Here is a 21,684-nt window from a genome sequence, read left to right on the forward strand (position 1 = left end):
ATTAGGATAAAAATCCAATTGGTTTACTTTTATCTCCTCTGAGACGTGTTTGCACTCTATAAACCAATAGCTCTTCAAATTTAAACAGCTACTTTAAGCTCTTTGGGGATCTTGTTCTGATTTCTAATGGGTTCATGTTGATAAGGTTCAGCACTTTACAGTTTAGTTTGTTTAGCTGCTGGTTCTCAGGCTACTCTTTGAGTAGGAATGGATGGACTCTTGTTTCCTCTTCTTCCTGTGGTACGTATTAATCCTAAGCTTTTGCATTTGATTGAAAACTTTAAACTTAGGAACTGAACTAAGTTCTGCCATGGACGATGTTGACTGTTCACAGCCGTTTCATAGAGGGACTCAGATAGACCGGTATATCTGCCTTCATGGGTTCCTCTGGTGTATTCCTTCCCAGCTCAGCTTTGAAGGTGTTGAAGTTAGAAGTGGAGCTGTACTGCCATATTCTGTCTGCTCAGACTTCAGAACTGTTAGTCGTGGAAGATATTAGTGCCCTTGTTTGGAGTTGAGCTGTATTTTATTACTAAACAAGCTCCGAACACCTTTATGGTTTCTCAAGGCCAAGGTGTGCTGACCTTCCCTCTGTCAATCATTTCAGTGGCTCACAGGAGGAATTTGTATTGCTGCCAAGAGAAACCCGCCTCTTTGCCTGGGCAGATCCCACTGGCACCAGGAAACTCACATGGAGCTATGCATCAAATGTTGGAGAGCATGATCTCTTAAAGGTACCGTTTGTTATGGAAGTGCTGTCTTCATGGGACAAAAGTGAATTAAAATGTTTGTAGAAAGTTAGTTTTGTGCTTTATATTGCAAATAATTTGTATTGGTTGTTTTTCTGGTTGCTATGATGAAGTTCTGGCAAGACATCTTTAGTGAGGAAAGGGCTTGTCTGGGCGTTTGTAATTCATGGGAACACAGTCCCTCAGGCCAGGGAAGGTGAAGCAGCTGGTCACAGCACATCTGAAGTGAGGGTGCAGGGAGAGATGAACGCTGGTGCTCAGCTTGTTTGTCCTTTTTATTCAGTCTAGGACTGTAACTCCTGGAAGGGCGCTATGCACATTTAGATATATCTACCCACCTCTGTATGTCCAGAGATTTGTCTCCAACATGATTCTAGAGCCTATTTAATTGACTTGGTAAAAATAATCACAGGCTCACCCCAATCAACTTGGCACCCGACACCCAACCAACTTTTACATACTGGTCTTCCATCCCTTGACTCCCTCCTGCGACCATTTAATAATGTAAAATGCATTCAGCCTACCTTCACAAGTCCCTCTGGTATTTAACAGCCCTAACACTGTTCAGAAGTGTAAGTACAGTCTCTTCTGAGACTCAGGCTGTCTCTTAACTGTGACCCCACCCCCACCCCGGGACAGTCATGAAGAAGTTACATATTTCCAACATACAGTGGCATATAGTAAGTATTACATTTCTAAAGGGTGGGGATGAGGGCAAAGCATGAATGATCATATCTAAATAAGGAAACCCAGCAGGGAGAAGGTGAAATCCTGCATTTCCATGTTCAACATCTGGGGCCTGTAGAGGAATTATCTGAGGCCCAGAGAGCTGTGAAGCCCTGCCCTGCCAGCTCTGCTGCTGACAACAGACATAGCCTCTCTCTCTGAAACAGCTTCCCTCTGTACTTGAAGATGTCCCATGGTCCTGGCATCTCAAACATCCTGGGATTTCCTTGCAGGAACTGTTCTCCAATTTGGAGACAGCACTGATGCCAGTAAAGGGTGCTCAGTGCCCTGCTCAGGGCCCTGTCAGCCCTAGGTAGGAACTCAGACCAAGGCACTACTCTGCCTATAATAGGAAAAAAATTGATGGTTTTGTATATGTATGTTCTGTGCATATATGTATATGTTCATATGGGTGTTTGCACATGTAGTATGTAAGTGCATGTCTTACGCATGTAGAACCCTGAAATTGATTTCTGGGGTCTTCCTCAATCTTTTCCCACTTTACCAAGACAGGGTCGTTTAATGTGGTTAGTCTCAGTAGCCAGCTTGCCCCAGAATCCTCTGCCTCTGCCTCTCAAGTTCTGGAATTAGAGGCAACCACCCTTCCTACCTAGCTTTTAAATGGGTTCTAGAGCTCAAAACTTTAGATCTTGTTTGCAGAACTCTGCTTTCTCCACTGAGGCATATCCCTAGACCTGGTGAGTGTTACTATTATTTTATATAAATGCTGGTTTTATGTCAATTTAATGACTGGATTTTTCTATCTTATAGTCATTCATTTTAGGCTTTTCTAATCTGTCCCAGTTGTCAAATTCAGTTTTAAGGCTGAAAATTTCATTCAGTTTAACTCAAAGTCTTTCTTTTTCCAGGATGAGTGTGGACAGTTTCCATACGATGCAAACATCCAGATACACTGGGTGTCCTTCCTCGATGGGCGCCAGAGGGTTCTCCTTTTTACGGATGATGTTGCTTTGGTTTCCAAAGCGCTCCAGGCAGAAGAAATGGAACAGGCTGATCACGAAGTCACCTTGTCTCTCCACAGTCTTGGGCTTTCTCTGGTTAACAATGAAATAAAGCAGGAAGTCTCATATGTTGGAATCACCAGGTATATATATACACACAAAGGGAGATAAGATGCCAGGAAACTTTAAAAGTCCCAGAGTCCATAATACCCAGTTAGTGAGACTATAAACAGATTCTTGTTCTCAGTGTGACATATTTACTAATAACTCTTTGTACTGTCAGCTAAGAGGCCCAGAGACACAGAGGACTCAGGTACATCTGTGCCTTCACAGTATTCCTGTCAGTTGGTAGGGAAGGAAGTGAGCCCTTCCTTCCGTCCTCCCTCCCTCCCTTCCTCCTTTCTTGTTTTAAAAAATGAATTACAAAAACATTGTGAAAAACTGAAAATAGTACCTGCATCTGCCGTGGAAATAATTCATTTTGTGCAGTGGAATTTGGAGAAACTGGCATGTCTTGGGAAAGACAACTAGAAATAAGTTACAAAAAGGTTCATAAAGGAAGCAGTATGTACTACGATATGTATTTGAAAGGTTTGGGATGTGAAGTTCAAGGGCAGTGAGATGAATTGTTGAGGATTTGTTGGCATACTAAAGAGTTCTACAGTAGCCCAGAATGGAGTATAACAAAGGTATTTATCTGGGAATAAACTCGCAGAGAGTAGTTGATCCACAGTCCTCTGTGTGTTCTGGGAACTGGAACCGAATCCAGCAGCAAAGAGGCCTGTGCATGTTTTTTATCTGTATTTGTAATACATGAGACCACGCCCAAAGTGGGCTGGTATTTTAAAGGCTATTAGCTGAAGGAGTTCCCACAGCACCACCCCTTTTGTCTAAATACGAGAGTTCTAAGCCTAATACAAAACTATATATAAGGACTGAAGAGATGGCTCCATGGTTAAGGTCTTCCAGAGGACCTGAGTTCAATTCCCAGCAACCACATGGTGGCTCAGAACCATCTGTAATGAGATCTTGCACCCTCTTCTGGCCTGCAGGCATATATGGAGGCAGAATGTTGTAGACATAATAAATAAATAAAATCTTTAAAAAAAAACAAAACAAAACTATATACAATAAGAACAAATATCAAGTATTATCCAGGGAAAAGAAGAGGCAAACACATACATAAAAATTATGTTACAACCAACATGAACAACATCAAACAAGAAACATATACTAATTTTTCAATAGTTATCCCATCCTAAAGAGTCTAAGTCTTATATTAATTTGACTTGGCTAAGTCATGAGAGGAAAGTAATATGACCGATCTAGTCTTCAGCCCCATCAAAGACCTGAGAAGGGAAATAATATTACTTGAGTAAACAGGAAGTATAATCAAGCAACTTCCAAAAGGTGCAAGAAATGACAGAGACAACGGACTACCTGCAATCACCCAAGGTCTCATTTGCAACTTGGGGCAAACAACCTTGGCTAAGGCCTAGGGTAACTGACAGACCATTTTCAGAGACGTGCATACAATATGACAAAATAACTTTACATAGGTACACAAATACTGTAAACAGCAATAGTAGCATATTCAATATAACAAATAATTTGAATTTATGTCAGTATACAAGAATCTATACCAATGTAAATTATCTATAAATAGTAGCTTACAGGTAATAATCTAATCTATCGACTACCTCATCCATCCAGTTCCCTTTTTTTCTTTATCAAAAGAGATCCCTGAGCTCACTCATTTTCACCACCTAACCATATACCACTTATGACCAACCCCTAATAGATGTCCCTAACCCTGAGGACAAACTTTGTTGGAAGAGGGGACGTCATTTCTAGAATTACTGCCAGCTGTCATGGGGTTGGTGTTATTTCTGTGGGATCCTGTAAAAACTAAAATGATGGTTAAGCTTCAAGATTACTGTCTGGTACAATTGCAGATAGTCTCTGAGTAGTCAGTAGAGTTTTCCTGAAGTTCTTACTTGAAGTTCTGGCCAGAATGTTGTAAGAAGGTGCACCATCTCAGCTGCAAAGTTGGAATCATCTTGAGTAGTCTGTAACCCAAAACCAATCTTAAAGTGGTGCTATCAGCATAATGACATCATATCAGCCAGGTAGAATTGTTGTTGTGGGCCCCATCTTCTTTGTGGAATCTTCAAAGATTACTGCAGGAAAATTTATTGTTCATTGTGAAAAGCTTAAACATTATTCATATAGACATATATTCAGTGAAAGGTTTAAAAGTTTACAGACAACAGCATGGTGAGGGCACACTCCTAGGAGAGTTTAGGCCCCAGCATCCAAGACAGCATTTTAGGACTCTGGAGTAGAGTCAGGCCCATGTGACAGAGTTTGGGTCCCTTGAGAAAGGGGGCAGTTTTCCCAGCATGAGCAGCAGCTAATTGCTTTTATGTTCTAAAAGGCAGGCTGGAGGGTGTGGGGAAGGGAATGTATGGACACCAGTAGCTGCAGGTGGCCCTGTGAAATGTTAGAGCCTCTATGTTAAACTCCCTTCCCCAGGTCACTAGGGTGCCTGCCAGCATGTAGGCCAGGCTTACTGTGGCCTGAGAGTAGTCTGCTCTGGAGTCTAAGTCTTGTATGGGTACTTGTTTAGAACTTTTGCGACCACTTATTTCCTCTGGTTCGGATTCCGCCAAGAAAACACATGTCTCCTCTGATCACACTGAGTTTGATGAAGGTCTTATTTAGAGGACAGTTTCCCACAATGAAACAGTCCATTTAGATGCCTCCCATCCATGAGGAAGTTTTCCCAAGTTTCTTGGCTTTCATCAGGAAAAGCTGTTGGATTTATGCAACACATAGGTAACATTATCAATGAGTAGGTATCAGTATGCTAGGTAAATTAAAATATTATATATTCATATTTATTTTAAGAACAGTGTTCTTTAATATATCTCAGCAAAGTACAAATTACAAGTCATATCTACCCACTACCTGTTTATGAGTAGCTTTCAATTTCAAACCAAAGTTTTTAATACTAAAAAGATAGGAAACCTTTAAAACATATCCCTGTTTATTGTCTTACATAGATAGCTGCTTTCTCACTGTTGCTCTGTGCACATAGATCACCGTGAACATTGTCTTGCTATGTTGTTTAATTTATTTATACTTACCACTGAATACCCATAATATGAAAATGAGAAGAATGGATTTTGAATGTCCCTCTTTTAGAGCATAGCAGAGTGAGCATTATCTTTGACAAAATTAGTTTATTGTATAACGTCATTATAGCTGTACCAGAAGGAGATAGAGTACATTGATACTTCCAAACTAAGCATGTTTGCAGGTGAGCAGTGGCTGGAAGAATTAGAAACTTTTGATACAGAACATCTCTCCACAGCACACATTTTCACAAAGACAAGCATGAATGGGGCTGTAGCCAAAGTCAGCTTCTGGGGAACTCATTTGTCAAGTGTTGCAAGGAAAGCCTTTTGTCGTCAGTCATGGGCTGGTTGAGTCCCTCTGGTTGCAGCAGCTAAAGAGATGTGTGCAGAGATGATAACTTAAGGCTATTAGCATTTTAGTGAGGACAGTTGTATAAGGAGTTGAGGACATTCTGAACAGCACCAGTCAGGTATAAAAGGCCAGTCACAGATGGCTCCCTGGCTTTGAGGAGTCAGCTGATGTTCTTTGCATTCAGTCATTGTGCATCTGAGAAGTCATTGCAGAGCCTATGATGACTGATCAGCTTTTAAGTGTAGGTAACAGGAGAAAGACGAATTCTGCCTGACTGAGCTGAAGTCTGAAATGCATTACAACTGGGAACAGAATCTTAGTTGGACAAGTTCATAAAACTTTGAACTGCAAAGCATTTCATGCCTTCTGTTCTTTTATATTATATGTCAGCAGATATGTAGGAAGTACTTCAATCTGTTGTATGTTGTCAAACTAACCACCACGGGTTCTGTGATGTTTTGATGGCGATAGAAGTTTACTGTCCTGTGTCTTACTGCACAGCAGTTGAAGGGCTTAGCATGGAAGCCTCTCACTGAACACTTTACATTCTGGGGCAAGAGTCTGAAGGGAAAGAGTTACCCTCCTGTACTCTTGCGCTCTAACTGGAACTGGAAACCATCTTTTGCTAAGGAAGTGACTGTTTCCATATGACTTTTAAATGACCATTAGAAGTCAAATAGTGCTTCTATGCAAAATTTCTGTTGTCATAAGCTCATTTTAAGACAGGCAATGTTTAAATCCTAAGCCACATCAGTCTGTCTTAAGTTAAAGTCTCCAGTTCCCGTGTGTTTGGAGAGGACAGATTTTATATCACAAACCTTCATTTGCAGAGACATTTTTTTCAAACCTTCAACTATTTGCAAAGGAAATGTCTACATTTCAAAATCCACCTGTCCAGTTGAGGAGCTTCCTTGTAATCTTTCATTGCAAGTGATTTTCTGCAATGTATTGATAGACTAAAAGGCATGTATCAGCATAAAGAATTTACTAGAATTTTATAAATCCCTGCCAGTTAATAAATAAAGAGTAAAATAGTCGCAATGTTCAGATTGATGTCAGATAGATTGATGTCAGGACTTGGAAGTAACTGTGAAATGATTGGTGAGATGTGTGTTATAAATCAGCATGAATATGGGGCTGGAGAGAGGGATCAGAGGTTAAGAGTGCTTAACTCTCGTAAATAAACCAGAGTAGACTCCCTGCATCTATGTTGGGTGACTCATAAAAACCTCTAACTCCTGTTCCAGAGATCTGGTGCCCTCTTCTGGCTTCTGTGGGCACTGCATACAGGAGCACACACTCACACAGTCACATAAATAAACAATAAGTACTTTCAAAAATCCATTTGAACAGTTGATCACTTGCACTTGATTTGGATAATTGGGAACAATAATTATGTAAAATGTTGACATCTCCACAAGAATATTTTATATGTTTATGTTTTTTTAAAATTGTGTTTAGTTATTTTTATATTTAAAATTATATCAGTTAAAATTTTATGGAAGGTTTTTTCTTCCCTTGACATTGTCGACATATAATTTCTGTATGTGGCCCTGTAAAAAAAAAAAAAAAAACAAAAAAAAAAAAAAAACAACAACAGTCAGTTGCTTGATGGTTGCAATGAAAGATATTTTCCCCTTGCCTTGTTCTTCGTGCATCTTTTCAGGCAGGTGAAATTCGCTGTTTTAAACTCATCTCTCATATCAATATAGTTTTCATGGGAAATTGATAACTAGATAAATACAAATTTCAGTAACAATCCCATGAAAATATATACTTATAATTTAGTCTTATTTGTGAATTATTTTAGTTCAGGTGTCGTTTGGGAGATGAAGCCGAAGCAGAAATGGAAGCCATTTAGCCAGAAGCAGATAATGTCCCTGGAACAGTCCTATCAGAAGCATCTTGCTTCACAAGACCGTGGCTGGATCAAGCTGGACAGCAATTTTGAGGTATACCGAAGTGTTGTTTTCTGACTTTATAGCTTGTGGTTTTACAGTTTTGTAGGTCCTTTGGTTCTAGGTAATGGTACCTGGAGTAAGTAAACTTTTAATGCCCTATGTACAGAAACTAACTTAAACATAAATAAACCTGTATTTATTAGGAAGATTGTTAATATATACTTAATCAAAACATAGTTATGAAACTATTTAATTCTGGCTTTCTTCTCTATATTTATCACGTGTTCTACTTGCTGGTCAGTTCCATGGAACTTGTTTTCAGTAAGATTATGGAGCTATTATGACTGTGGAAACAGTTTCTCACATTCTGAGTAACACCTGCACTTTGATGAATGTAGTTTGTGATGTTACATATTTCATGTAGCACGAATTCTAATTGGTCTTAATAATAAAAACCTGGAGTCAGATATCGGGATAAATGCTAAAAGATCAGAGACGTAAATGAGCCAGCCACTAAAGAGGTCTTTTACCTCTACTGAATCCTCAGACCGAAGGGGACAAGAACCTGTCTCTACGAATCCTCAGACTGACTGCTCTGAATTCCTATCTCCTCTTGCCTTATATTTTTTACCTTCCTAGTGCTGGGATTAAATGCATGTGATTTATAAGTACTGGTATTAAAGGTATGAGCCACCACCACTTGGCTCTTTTATACTGAATCAAAATCTATAGCCCAGGGTGGCCTTGAACTCAGAGAGATCAGTCTGCATCTGCCTCCCGAGTGCTGGGATTAAAGGTGTGGCCACCACTGTCTGGCTTCTGTGGCTAACTAGTGGCTTAGCTCCACATTCTCATCTTCAAGCAAGCTTTATTTGTTAGATCACAAGCAAAATATCACCACAATATACCTTCCCAGGGACAAGATTAAAGGTGATTTTCACTTTTAATTTTTAAGTTTTTTTTCTTTCTGTTTTTTTATTGAGACAAGATCTCATGTAGCTTTGGCTGGCCTGGAACTTGCTATGTATTCTAGGCTTGCTCTAAACTCAGCTCACAGAGATCCATCTGCTTCTGCCTTCTGAGTGTTGAGATTAAAGGTGTGTGTCACCACTTTCTGTCCTCTATGGCTAACTAATGGCTTAGCTCCATACTCTGATCTTCAGGCAAGCTTTATTTGTTGCATCACAAACAAAATATCACCACAGTTTCATTGTTGAAAAACATACATAAACTTTGCTATATTATTTCATCCCATGAGAATGATTTTTGGATGTAGGTGAGTACCCACAAAAAAGGTGTGCTCTGCATGGGTCACACAGAGCAAAAACACGAAGTCCTCTTTGCTACACCATGTCTCCAGAAGCTTCCCCGCGTATCTAGACTATTCCACTGCAGGCCTGAACTTTGGCTGTTCTCGTCTTTGCCATCTTAGGGCAAAACCCACACCCATCAGTGTTGATGGACTAGATGAAAATTTTATGCCGTTAGGTTATAGAAAAACAAACTCAGCTCCTTTATTAAACCATTTTGCCTAAGGATTGCCTGGGATTGGGCTGGAGAGATGGACCAGCAGTTAAGGTCACTGGTTGCTCTTGCAGAGGACTGAGGTTCAATTCCCATCATCCAGTGGCAGCCGACAGCCTCCATTAACTCCAGTTCCAGGGGATGTGGTTCGTTCTTCTGGCCTCCGTAGGCACCTTGTGCTGTGGTACATACACATAACACGTGCAGGCAGAACGCTCATAAACATAAAAATAAATTAAACCTATAAAAATTGTCTGTAATTCTCTATTACTATTGATTTTTACTGTAAAGCCTTTTAAGTGCAGTTTCTATAATTTAAAGCATTCGGAATTCCTAGTTCCCTCCTAAGTCTTAGGAAAGTGATGCTTCTGCCACAGAGGCTGTGGGCGCAGGGGACCCAAAGAGCTCTTCTGGTTAGGCATGGTGGCTCGTGTATGTAGTATCAGAACTTGAGAGGCTGAAGCAGGAGGATTGCTGTGAGTTTGAGGACAGCCTAGGCTATAGTGTAAGACCTGGCCTCAAAGGAAAACAACGGAAACAGAATAAAGCAAGCTCCCTTGGTGAGACAGACAGATGACTGTCCTGCTTATGCAGCATCATGAGTGAATCAATGCTGTTAAGTTGCAGCTGGGGGATGCCAGCTCATCACAAAAGCACTTTTGTTTCTTACAGGTCAATTTTGACAAAGTGCCGATGGAAATGCGCCTTCCTATCCGGTGCCCTATTAAACGGGACTTCTTATCAGGGATTCAGGTTGAGTTTAAGCAGTCTCCTCACCAGAGAAGCTTAAGGGCCCGGTTATACTGGCTCCAGGTAACGTCACTCTCTGCTAAGTAGATCTCTGTGACCACTTAAGCCAACATGGAAATCAGAATTAATTTATTCTTAGAAAGCTGTGATTGGTGTTAAATTATTATCTTCTGGGGTGCAGCTTGAGCAGAGGAGGTGTACATGAGGCCCTGGGCCATAAAGTTGTAAATGTACATTTGCATAAGTATTATTATTATTAATTTGTGTGTGTGTGTGTGTGTGTGTGTGTGTGTGTGTTCCCTGTAGAATGAATGGCGGGCTGTGTCCCGCCACCCGGCTAGCTTTACCCAAATTAATTACACGGAAACTGTATTCATTTAAATACTGCCTGGCCCCTGGCCCATTATCTGTAGCTTCTTATTGGTTGATTCTCATATCTTGCTTTAACCCATATTTAGTAATTTATATAGCACCACGAGGGGTGGCTTACCAGGAGAGGTCTTAACCTGCATCCATCTCGGAGAGGAGAAGCATGGCGACTCACTATGGCAACTGCCTGAAGTGTCTCCCCACTGCCTGCTACCCAGCATTCTGTTCTGTCTACTCCGCCTACCTAATTTTCTGTTCTCTTAAAGGGCCAAGGCAGTTTTCTTTATTAATGAACCAATGAAAGTAACATAGACAGATAACTCTCCTCCATCAGTTCCCCTACTCTCACACAGCCTGTGGATTCAGCTCCTCACCATCCCAGTCGAAAGCACTGCATGTTATTGAGACTGTCAGTCTGACCATTGGCCTTTCAAGGGTGTTTTCTTACACTATTATGTTGTTCTTAAATGTTCCTTCCAGTTTGTCATGAGGACCTAAATTAATGGGCTTCTTTATGGCAAGAGCATGGCTTATTTGAACTGCGTTTGGGGGTGGTTTCTTGCTAGTCCTGTCTCCATCCTCCCTCTCTTCTCCCCCACCCTCCCTTTAGTATCTCTCCACCTCCGCCAAGTTTTATTTAGGTTTCTTTTTTATCTTTCCACCTTCTCTAATTTTGTATTCACTTCCTGCTTCCATGTTATTTGTACCACAGAGTCAGAATCTCATATTCCAAAGTACAGACATCTGCTTTGATGGGGCAGAGTGCTGCAAAGGTCAATGCAGCTATGAGGGTTTTCATTTAATCTTTCCAATGAAGGCATGGCCTCACTGACGCACATGTAGTGAAGCTGCTGATGGCACCTCCTGTGTGTGCAGATGCCTAATTGCCATCTCTGAAGCTGAGGTTTATGTTTGACTCACACTAACCCGATCAAATGTTTTGTACTTCCAGGTTGACAATCAGTTACCAGGCACAATGTTCCCAGTGGCATTTCATCCCGTGGCTCCTCCCAAATCCATTGCTTTAGATTCAGGTAAAAAAAAAAAAAAAAAAAAAAAAAAAAAAAAAAAAAGGAAAGGAAAGGAGAGAGAGAACTACAGGCATACTTTCCATAAAAACTTTAGAAGATACCAGTTTGACTCGTGGAAAGGTTGACTTTGTTCCTGTATGCTGTGTTTCTTTTAGAGCCCAAACCGTTCATCGACGTGAGTGTGATCACAAGGTTCAATGAGTACAGTCAGGTCTTACAGTTCAAGTGAGTAGAGCCCCGTCCTGATCCAGGAATTACAGTGAGGATCCATTTTGAGAATAAATTTTGTTGTCCTTTTGTTGTTTGTCTGTTTGAGAGTGGCTCCTGTACAGAAATTCTTTTCCTAATGAATATATTGATCTAGTTTGAGGCTGGTGAATTTCTTAATGCTTAAATATGTTTTAAAGTAGTCTGCACACATTTTAAAATTCGGCATTCCTTTAGCCATCTCTCATTCGAGTTAGAATGCAAAGTGAAGTACAGATCTGTGAGCTGTGTTCTTTAAAGCAGGTACCTTGCACTTGAATAGTCAGGTGGTATATGCTGTCTTCTCATTTATCATCTCTCCCGTGACATGATAAATGTGGGCCTTTGGGTGCTAAGTGCTGATACAGCAGTCTGTTCTCAGCTGTGTCTTTCCCACACTATGAGACTTTGATTTTATTAGCATAATGGTAAGACACAAAGAAGAACTTAGAACTTACTGTAGCTCTTGGTTGAAAAAAATCAGGAATGACCATGGTTAGAATTTTTTTTTTTTTGAGACAGGGTCTTAGCATGTAGCCCTGGTTGTCCTCCAACTCACAGAGATCCATCTGCCCTTGCCTTCTGAGCACTGGACTTGAACATGTGCACTACTACTCCTAACTTAAAGCATTATATATATATATATATATATATATATATATATATATATATATATAATTTCTCCATAGGTATTTTATGGTTCTCATCCAGGAAATGGCTTTAAAAGTTGATCAGGGGTTCCTTGGAGCTGTTATTGCACTGTTTACCCCAACAACTGCCCCTGAAACTGAAAGAACACGGGTAACAATTTTTATTTCTTGAGCCAAACATAAAATAACATAAAAAAATTAAATTAACCATTTTCGAGCTAAGCCTTATAGTGAGAAAAAATTAACTTTTGGAATATTTTTCAGACAAAGTTAATCCAACAAGATATCGATGCACTCAACACAGAGTTAATGGAATCTTCCATGACTGATATGTCGATCCTGAGTTTCTTTGAACATTTCCATATATCTCCTGTTAAGGTTTGTTATTAGACGATGGGTGTGATTGCCTCAGAACTTCTGAAGGGTCTGTATACTGGTGTAGCTTTATTCATTACATTAGGTATTTGATGGGGTTTCATTTGACTAATGGTGACAATTAAGACAGTCCTCTGTGGCATCTGTGCAGCCATAATTCCCACAGAGGTACCACCGGAGCGTGTTCTCTGGAGTTGAATTAATGACCCCTGTACGCAGGGAAGAAGCTGACAGTGGCGTTTCTTAATTAAGCGTAGAGTGCTCACCAGTGTTTAATGTTTCTGCTGCGTTTTGTAGCAACTACCACTGTCTAAACAGAGCTGTGACGGGCGCTCTGGTCAGCCTGTGAAAATGCTGAAGTAGGTATTATGCTGTTGACATGGTGCTTTCGCTCCTCCCCAAATGTGATTGGACCTAAGGGAGTGGAAAATTGAATTACCTTCTACTTCCCTGACTGTACTCTATGAACCCATTTCCTCTCTCCCTTTTGTTGTTCTTTGCAGCTCCTGTGGGGAAGATGACTTCTTAGTAAATTCACTAATGCAGTCAACTTTTAAACACTGAACTTGTGTAATGGTCCAGATTTACAATTAAGTAATGCTTTACAATGTTGATGATCCTTTGCATTCTCAGGAACTGTCCACAGCGCTATAGAGCCCGTCACAGTCACCGGTTTGTTCAGCTAACAGCATGCATAAAACAGACTTGGTATTCTAAGCTGTTATGTACTAGTTTGGAGCTATCAGGCATTTCCATTTTGCAAAGGATTCTGGTCTTCTCCATCCAGATACAGAGGTGTTTACTCACTTTAGGAATGGAATTTTAATCTTAGATCAGACCAATTTGTATTTAATGGAAAGAATAGCAAGAATCAAATGTGTCTGCACCATGTCTGTACTGTTGTATGTGAATAGGCTGTAGGAGGCTTCTCCAGGGCACCTTTGGTGGTGCTGGAAGATCTAATTCCTGTGTCTACACAGCTTTGAGCTTCTCATGTATTGAATGCTATTTTTCTTTCAGTTGCATTTGAGTCTGTCTTTGGGTTCTGGAGGTGAGGAATCAGACAAAGAGAAACAGGAAATGATTGCAATTCATTCTGTGAACCTGCTGTTGAAAAGCATAGGTGCCACTCTGACTGATGTGGATGACCTCATATTCAAGTAAGACCCTTGTTAGTGCCTGGGGAACCACCCCTACCCATATTCAAGTAAGACCCTTGTTAGTGCCTGGGGAACCACCCCTACCCATATTCAAGTAAGACCCTTGTTAGTACATGTCGGGAACCACCCCTACCCAAGGTTCTTTAGGATAATATCAGTTCTCGCCATTAGTGCAGTGTTAGCCTAGAGAATGCATGGGTCTTCCTGCTCATGACTTGAAGAGTGTGGTTTGTGTCTAGTTAAACTCAAGTTATGTTTTTGGTAACTCATGAATATTTCATAAAAACTGAATTTGTTTGAAGTGTATATTATCAATTGACTTGTGTTAGTATTAAGTTTTATTTAGAAACATGTAGCGGGGGGAGATTCTAGTGTGGTATGTGGTAAAGTGTAGTGAGAACCCGTCACCACACTCAGGAGGAGGCTGTGTGTGCTTGCCAGCTCCAGCTGCACTCCACAGCTTCTACTGAATGGAGTGGCCCACAGTGGCATTGACAGAAGCAGTTACCTGAGATAAAAGCCCTGTTAGATTATCCGCATCTCATGTCTGTGCCAAGTTTCAGAGAAAATGAAGAGAAAGATGTAAAATTCAAATTGACTGGGGAGAAAGCTCAGCTGGTAAAGTTCATGAGACCTGAGTTTGGTCCCCAGAACCCACACAAATTCCAGGTGTGGTGGTGTGCACTTACAGGCCCGGTGCTGGGAAGGTGGAGGCAGGTGGGTCCTGGTTCTCACTCGGCAGCAGTCAAGTCTATGTGTCTGGCTGTTTCCAGACCAGTGTGAGAGCCTGTCCAAAAAAAAAAAAAAAAAGGTAGACACTCATAAACACAGAAGTAAAAGAAGCTGTTATCAAATCTCCGAGTAGAGGTTTATTTTGTTTTGTTTTGGTTTTTGGGTTTTGGTTCTTTCTTTCTTTCTTTCTTTCTTTCTTTCTTTCTTTCTTTCTTTCTTTCTTTCTTTCTTTCTTTCTTTTTTTCTTTTCACAGTGAGAAAATCCCAGTGGAAAATACAAGATAGGTTTGACTGTGGAAAAGTTAAATACTTGGGCTGAGAATTTAGCTCAGTGGTAGAACTCGTGTGTGTGTGGTGGGGGAGCATGTTGGCGCACGGAGAGGAAGAGGGTGGCAAGCCGTTGAATTTACTCTCCACAGCTGAAAAGAAAGCAGCAACCCCAAGTGACACTTTTCTCAAAACCACGCTGCGGAATAGGATGGCAGATAGGACAGGGCAATGGCTCTCGTCTCAGGGTTAAACACGGTTGTGAGAGTCAGGGACAGACCAGACACAGACTGTGTGGAGGCGTCCCAGAAAGAAAATGGAAGTGGCAGGCAAGCATTAGAGATGGCCACCATTGCTATCAGACATACATATAAATGAAGTGAAGCGTTCGGAACATGAATAATTAATGCTAGAGAGAGATAAATTTTAGAAATGGGTACTTTTTAAAATGTTAATTTTATGAATGGAAACATATATGTATACATAAATACATATCATATACACACACATGCAGATATACACACATAGATGCCTTCAGGGTTTTTCTTGTTGAGCACTCAGTTATTTTTAGGTGTGTGTGTGGTGGTGGTGGGGTTTTAGTTATTAAATGATCCGGAATTGCAACCAAAGAGGTATCCCTACTGTGTACCTGGCAACACCCTTTATTATACCAACCTTGGCTTGTCTAAAAGCAGGGATTGTTCTCTGTGACTCCGTTGTATGATGGGATGCTACACACACATTCAAATGCTTATGGAAATTTTGAAAAAATATTTAAGAAATATAAATACACAATTCATAATGTTGAGTTTAAAAGTGATATACAGAATGTTTTAAGTTTTATGGCCGCATAGAAAAGTAAATAAAAAAACCAGAAAAGGGAGGCAGTAAGAAAAAGCTTAAAAATTTAACATGTCATTGTGTCATTTTATTGTTACTTTTGGGTGTGTGCAGGAGTGTAGGTGTATGTGTGCGTGTGCATGCATCCTCTCCCTACTGATAGAACCAGGGGCTCACACATGCCAGACAAACACTCTACCACTGTTCTACATTTCCAGCCCTGTAGTTGACTTTTTAAAACTGTTTTCCTCTTTATATATCTGTAAAAATCTTACATGAGAATTACTGGTTTTGTAACCGTGTTGTTACCACAATATTAAGATAGCAAGTATGAATTAAATGTTAGTGGAATTAGCTGCTACTGAAAGTTTCTCAGACTATCATTGTAGGAGGCTTCACTCTTTCCCTTGTCTCCCTCAGACTTGCTTATTATGAGATCCGCTATCAGTTTTACAAGAGAGATCAGCTCATGTGGAGTGTTGTTAGACACTACAGTGAACAGGTAATTTCTTGCCACGGTAGCTTGGGAACGCACTTCATAGAGTGTGTGGGTGAGACACTAGTATGTGTGGGAAGGTTTGTGATCGACTTCAGTCTTACAACTCTGAGGCTTTTTCGTTGTTGTTGTTGGCTATTTGAGACTTGTTCTTGTACAGCCCAGCCTGGCCGTAAACATTATAGCTGAGGCTGACCTTGAATGCCCAGTCTTCCTTTCTCAGGCCCGGACCTGGGTTTACAGGCATGTGCCATTGGACTCAGCATTGCTTAGTGGTTTTCTTAAGTATCTAAGTTCAGTTCTTATTTTTTAAAAAATGAATTTACTCTAGATTAACTTTCTTTTGTTTCATTATGATGCAATGGCTCAAACATAATTTTATGCTGGTCTTACTGTGAACTGATTTCTTTTATTGCAGCCTAGATATTCATATCAAGAAGGGATACAAGATATTCTCAGTAATCCTAGCTTTTTCCTCTTGGACATTTCATACATGCATATATGTTTACTTAATTCATTCCCCCCATTTCCTCCCTTCTAATTACTCCTCACCCCCTTTCCCTCCCATCTTCTCTTTCGCCCCCTCCCCAAGAGTTCACTTAGTGCTACTGGGTGTGCATGGGTATGGGACCATCTACTGGACTGTGGGTGGCTTTTAGTGGCCACATCTCTGATGAAAATTGACTCCTCTCCTTCCTTGGTAGCCATCAGTTGCCAAAGTTTCCCAGTGATAGGTGGGACTTCATGGTGCCCTGCCCATCCCTGTTGGGTTTAGCTGGCTTGATGTTGTGTAGCTCTTGTGCATCCAGCTAGTTTCTGTTTCTCTAGCTTGCCTTCCATTGCACTCTTTAAAATGTTTTCCTCCAAGGCCCCTTTCCATTTTCTGTGATACCTTTACTGCTTCAGGAAATGTAAAATGCAGGACAGGGTGTTGCAGGAGGGCCTCTAAGCCAGCTTCCTCCTGTGTACCAGGTACTGTGTGAGCTGGTTATGTAGGCAAGGAGGGGCAACATTATAAGCCTCTGGTACAGTTGCTGCAAAGTACTGCAGGGTGGCATTTGTCTTCTGTCCTCTGCTGGGAGATTACTCTTTTTGTGATGCACATAGATGGTAGATTCAAACAAGTATACCTTTTCCTTATTTTGCCTTAATTAATAATGATAAAATAATAATGATAACCAATGGCCGTTGAATTTTATATTCATTTACTGTTCATACTCTTCCATACAATGTCAGTGTAATCTTCCATTTTGCAGCTGGCAAGGCCAAGATTAACAAGTAACTTGTCTGAGGTCACATGTCTGCTGACTGACCGATGTCTCAAACATGTAGCCGTTTGATTTAAGGCTCACACAGTGAGACACTAGGCTGTGGAGGCGTGGGTGGTTATTGTACACGCTGTCCTTGACCTCCATTCCTCCTGCCATCCCCCCTTCCTGCTACTTCCTAATGTTTCTCCCATATCTGGAAAGGACTTAGCTGACTGTCTTTTCTTCTTTAGTTCCTGAAGCAGATGTATGTGCTTGTATTGGGTTTAGACGTGCTTGGAAACCCGTTTGGACTGATTAGGGGCCTGTCTGAAGGAGTTGAAGCATTCTTCTACGAGCCCTTCCAGGTACTGGCCTTTTAGTTCTGTATGTGTACAAAACAGACGCTCTGCTCTCTACTGACAAGTGTTGGTGTTTTAACTGTATATGGCAGTGGGATAATTTTCAAATAATAAAAAAAAATTAGTTTTCTGTTTTTATTTAAAGTACTTTAGGTGACATTGAAAGATTGTTTTACTTTAATCGAACACATCTGATGCTTATCTGGACAATGAAAGATACCTGAGTTTTCTGTTATTCTGTGTAAGTGTCTGAGAGTTTGGTAGCTTACAGATGACTTTCTGCTGCCACCGAGAGGACAGAGTGAGGTCTTAGGAGTCAGCTGTCCACCTTGGAGCTCTCGTCCCACGAATCCACCTTTGTGTCAGGAGTCTAGAAGTTCAAAGTCGTAAGGGTTTTAGAAGGACCATGCCGAGAGAATAAGGGAGAAAGGAGAGCCAAACAACGTGGACCCTGTCCTATGAGCACAGCTGGCTTTTGCACTCCAGTGGAAGTTGAACTGACTGCGAAGCCAGTTTCACGTTGTGGTCAAGGCCAGTGACTGTCACCTGTGCAATGCTCATCTAGCAGGATCTGTTGACATTGTGTAGGTTGAAACTATTCTTAGCCACCATCATTATAATCTATCAGAATTTAAGCTAGAGTGGAAATGCTTTGGTTTCAGCCCTTGCGGATTTTTATACATTATTTGTTGTCGTGGAATCCCCGAAATGCTAGATTAGAAGTCTCACACTTAGTGAAGTTTAATTCTCAACTTTTTTTGGATCAGGGTGCTGTTCAAGGCCCTGAAGAATTTGCTGAAGGATTAGTGATTGGGGTAAGAAGTCTCTTTGGACACACAGTAGGTGCGTATGACCTTTGTGTATATATGTATGTAATTATTACTCTAAAGTGCATTGTCTTTGGAAAGCAAGTGGTTATATGTAGTAAGAGAGTTCCCCTTCCTATTGATCTCTCTGAATGCACATTTCCTTTCTTTCACCTGGGGTGTGACTTTAAAGTGGCCTCCTGGGTTCTGAGTGTTCATATGTTGGGTAAATGTGCTTTAAAACTTATGTTACTCCACTTGATGGCAAAAAGTCATAGTAATTCTTGTATTTACATGTGAGTAGGTACCTGTTTATGAAGGTGCGTGGTTGATCGGCAGTTATGATTCACCAGACAAGCTTTAATATATATAAGTCAATTTTAATAAAGGAAAGGAAAGGGAACTTACAAATCCAAGGTTCCAGCGAGGAGGGCAGGAAAACAAAGAGCAGGCGGGCCGCAGGCCCGCAAGATTTTATAAGTCAATATTAGCCTAAGGGGGACACACCTAAGAGGGACACGCCTAAGAGGGACACGCCTTTAGACCAAGGGGGACACGCCTTACAAAACAAGGTTTTTGGCTAGGCTTCCCCTTCATGTTTAAAGGAGGGGTATGTGCCGCTGTGGCTGACTTCTCCGTGTACTCTTTAGGTGGTGCTGCGGGAGTCGTATCTCGAATCACTGGTTCTGTTGGGAAGGGCCTGGCAGCAATCACAATGGACAAAGAGTATCAGCAGAAGAGAAGAGAGGAGATGGGTCGACAGCCTAAAGATTTTGGAGACAGTCTGGCCAGAGGCGGGAAGGGCTTCCTGCGAGTGAGTCTCCTATTGAGTCTTGAGGACTCTATCTCAGATGCATGGAAGCTGTGAAACTAATGCCATCTGCTTTATGATTATTTCTAACTTGAATTTCCAATGATTTAATATTTGCAGAATCAAAATGCTAACTTATATGTGTGTGTTGTTCACTGTCCTCAAATCTTAAAAAACAAAACAAAACAATAGCAAAAACAGAAATATAGTATGTCTATGGAGACCTCTAGTGGTTGGTTTAGTGTTAAGCACCTTCCATTTGTTGGAGACTTGATGGTGGATTTCTCTTGCAGGGAGTTGTTGGTGGGGTGACTGGAATAATAACAAAGCCTGTGGAAGGTAGGTAGAGAACACTTTCCTACTGTACAGAGATGAAGGGCGTGTGCATGCCGATGCTATTGCTTCTTGGTGTTTGATTGAGAGGATTGCCGATTGAATTTTATATAGTTCTGATATTTACTCTTTTTTATTTTTTTCATTTACATTCCAACTCCGATTCCCCCTCCCTCCCACTCTCCCTCACCTGACCTCTCCCTTTCCTACTCCCACATCCTCTCTTCAGAGAGGGTAAGGCCTCCCTTGGGGAGTCAACAAAGTCGGGCATACCAAGTTGAGGCAGGACCAAGCCCCTCCCTCCTTTATCAAGACTGAGCAAGATCTCCCACCATAGGGGATGGGCTCCAAAAACCAGTTCATATACCCTGGATAATTCCTGGTCCCACTGCCATCACCCCCCACCCCCCAACAGATCAAGCCACATAACTGTCACCCACATTTAGAGGGTCTAGTTTGGTCCCATGCGGGTTCCCCGGCTATCCATTCAGAGTCTGTGATCTCCCACTAGCTCGGGACAGCTGTGGTTTTCCCCATCATGATCTTAACCCCTTCCCCTTGATCATGTGATCCCTCCTTCCTCTCTTCAGCTGAACTCCAGGAGCTCAGCCCAGTGCTTGGCTGTGGGTCACTGCATCTGCTTTCATCAGTTACTGGATGTAGGTTCTATGATGACAATTAGGGTAGTCATTAATCTGATTATAGAGGAAGGTCCGTTAAGGCATCTTCTGTCCCTAGGAGTCTTAGCTGGGGCCATCAATCATTCTTGTGGATTCCTGGGAATTTCCCTAGTACCACATTTCTCCCTAACCCTACAATGGCTCCCTCTATCAAGATGTCCCTTTCATTGCTCTCCCCCTCATACCTTCCACAACTCGGCCTTCTCTATCCCTCATGTTCCCATCCCTTTCCTTTTATGTATATACTATATATATATATATATATATATATATATATATATATATATATATATACACACACACATATATATATTCATTCTGTTATTTAAAAAACCTGCTTCTTTGTACATTTTTTAAGCAAAATTCCTCTTTTTTTTAGAAATTGATGAGTTAAATCTAAAGTTTAATTGTAATTCACAAGATCTAAAATAACTAAAATGTCCGTAAAAATTAAAAAGCAATGTTGGAGGACTCACATGTCCCAGCAATCTTGATTGTCCAAATTTTGAAGCTTATTTCAGCGTAAAGCTCCAGAAAGCTTACATAGCAATCATTCTGGCAGGAAGGCAGGCATGTAGGTCAGTGAGCTTTGCAAGACTGCATCTAGATCCCTGAGATGGGTGTTGAGATGAATCTAGAAATGGCTTCAGCAGCTGGCGCATCTGCATGTGGAGAACAGTAATCCAGCCCTGATAGAGACTGCCTGTAAAAAATAAACCCACAGTGGTTGAAACACCAGAGTGTGAGACCGAAACTCAGAACTTTGAAGCAGACGCAGCAGCTAGTTCTGTGATTTGGCAGAGAGCTTCTAGACAGGACTCCAGGGTGTGGGTCCCAAAAGAAAAGGCAGATAAGTTAGACTCACCAAGATTTTAATTTTTATGTGTTGAAGAATATACCATGAGGGAATAAAAAAAGACAGCTTTCCAAAATTAAAAAAAAATCATCCCTTGAAAGAATATTATCATAAAAGGAAAAAGATCCACAAAGTGGGCTGAACGTTTTTATGAACTATATTTAATCAGAGATTTAAATATTGACTATAGAAAGAAGAATAATACGGTGCTAATGATAAGAAGATAACCCGACTTAAAATGGGCAAAGGATCTAAATAGACTTTTCCTCAAGGAACTGACACATTTTATTAGTCGTCAGGGAGGTGTGGATGTAAATCT

At 41.0% G+C, this 21,684-nt stretch overlaps 1 protein-coding gene across 1 annotated transcript in view; it reads left to right on the top strand.

The window, feature by feature from the left end:
- Vps13c (vacuolar protein sorting 13 homolog C) overlaps nt 1-21,684 on the top strand; it is a 157,683-nt gene that overhangs the window by 119,984 nt on the left and 16,015 nt on the right. The window contains exons 64-77 of the mRNA XM_038321759.1: nt 608-734; nt 2,345-2,580; nt 7,740-7,881; nt 10,027-10,167; nt 11,426-11,507; nt 11,660-11,729; nt 12,440-12,551; nt 12,665-12,778; nt 13,796-13,935; nt 16,195-16,276; nt 17,772-17,885; nt 18,647-18,722; nt 19,336-19,499; nt 19,790-19,835. Of these exons, the coding sequence (XP_038177687.1) occupies nt 608-734; nt 2,345-2,580; nt 7,740-7,881; nt 10,027-10,167; nt 11,426-11,507; nt 11,660-11,729; nt 12,440-12,551; nt 12,665-12,778; nt 13,796-13,935; nt 16,195-16,276; nt 17,772-17,885; nt 18,647-18,722; nt 19,336-19,499; nt 19,790-19,835 (1,646 nt within the window). The remainder of the gene's footprint in view (nt 1-607; nt 735-2,344; nt 2,581-7,739; nt 7,882-10,026; nt 10,168-11,425; nt 11,508-11,659; nt 11,730-12,439; nt 12,552-12,664; nt 12,779-13,795; nt 13,936-16,194; nt 16,277-17,771; nt 17,886-18,646; nt 18,723-19,335; nt 19,500-19,789; nt 19,836-21,684) is intronic.

The sequence above is a fragment of the Arvicola amphibius genome, chromosome 3 (genome assembly GCF_903992535.2).
Source record: "Arvicola amphibius chromosome 3, mArvAmp1.2, whole genome shotgun sequence".
NCBI classification, from domain to species: Eukaryota; Metazoa; Chordata; class Mammalia; order Rodentia; family Cricetidae; genus Arvicola; species Arvicola amphibius.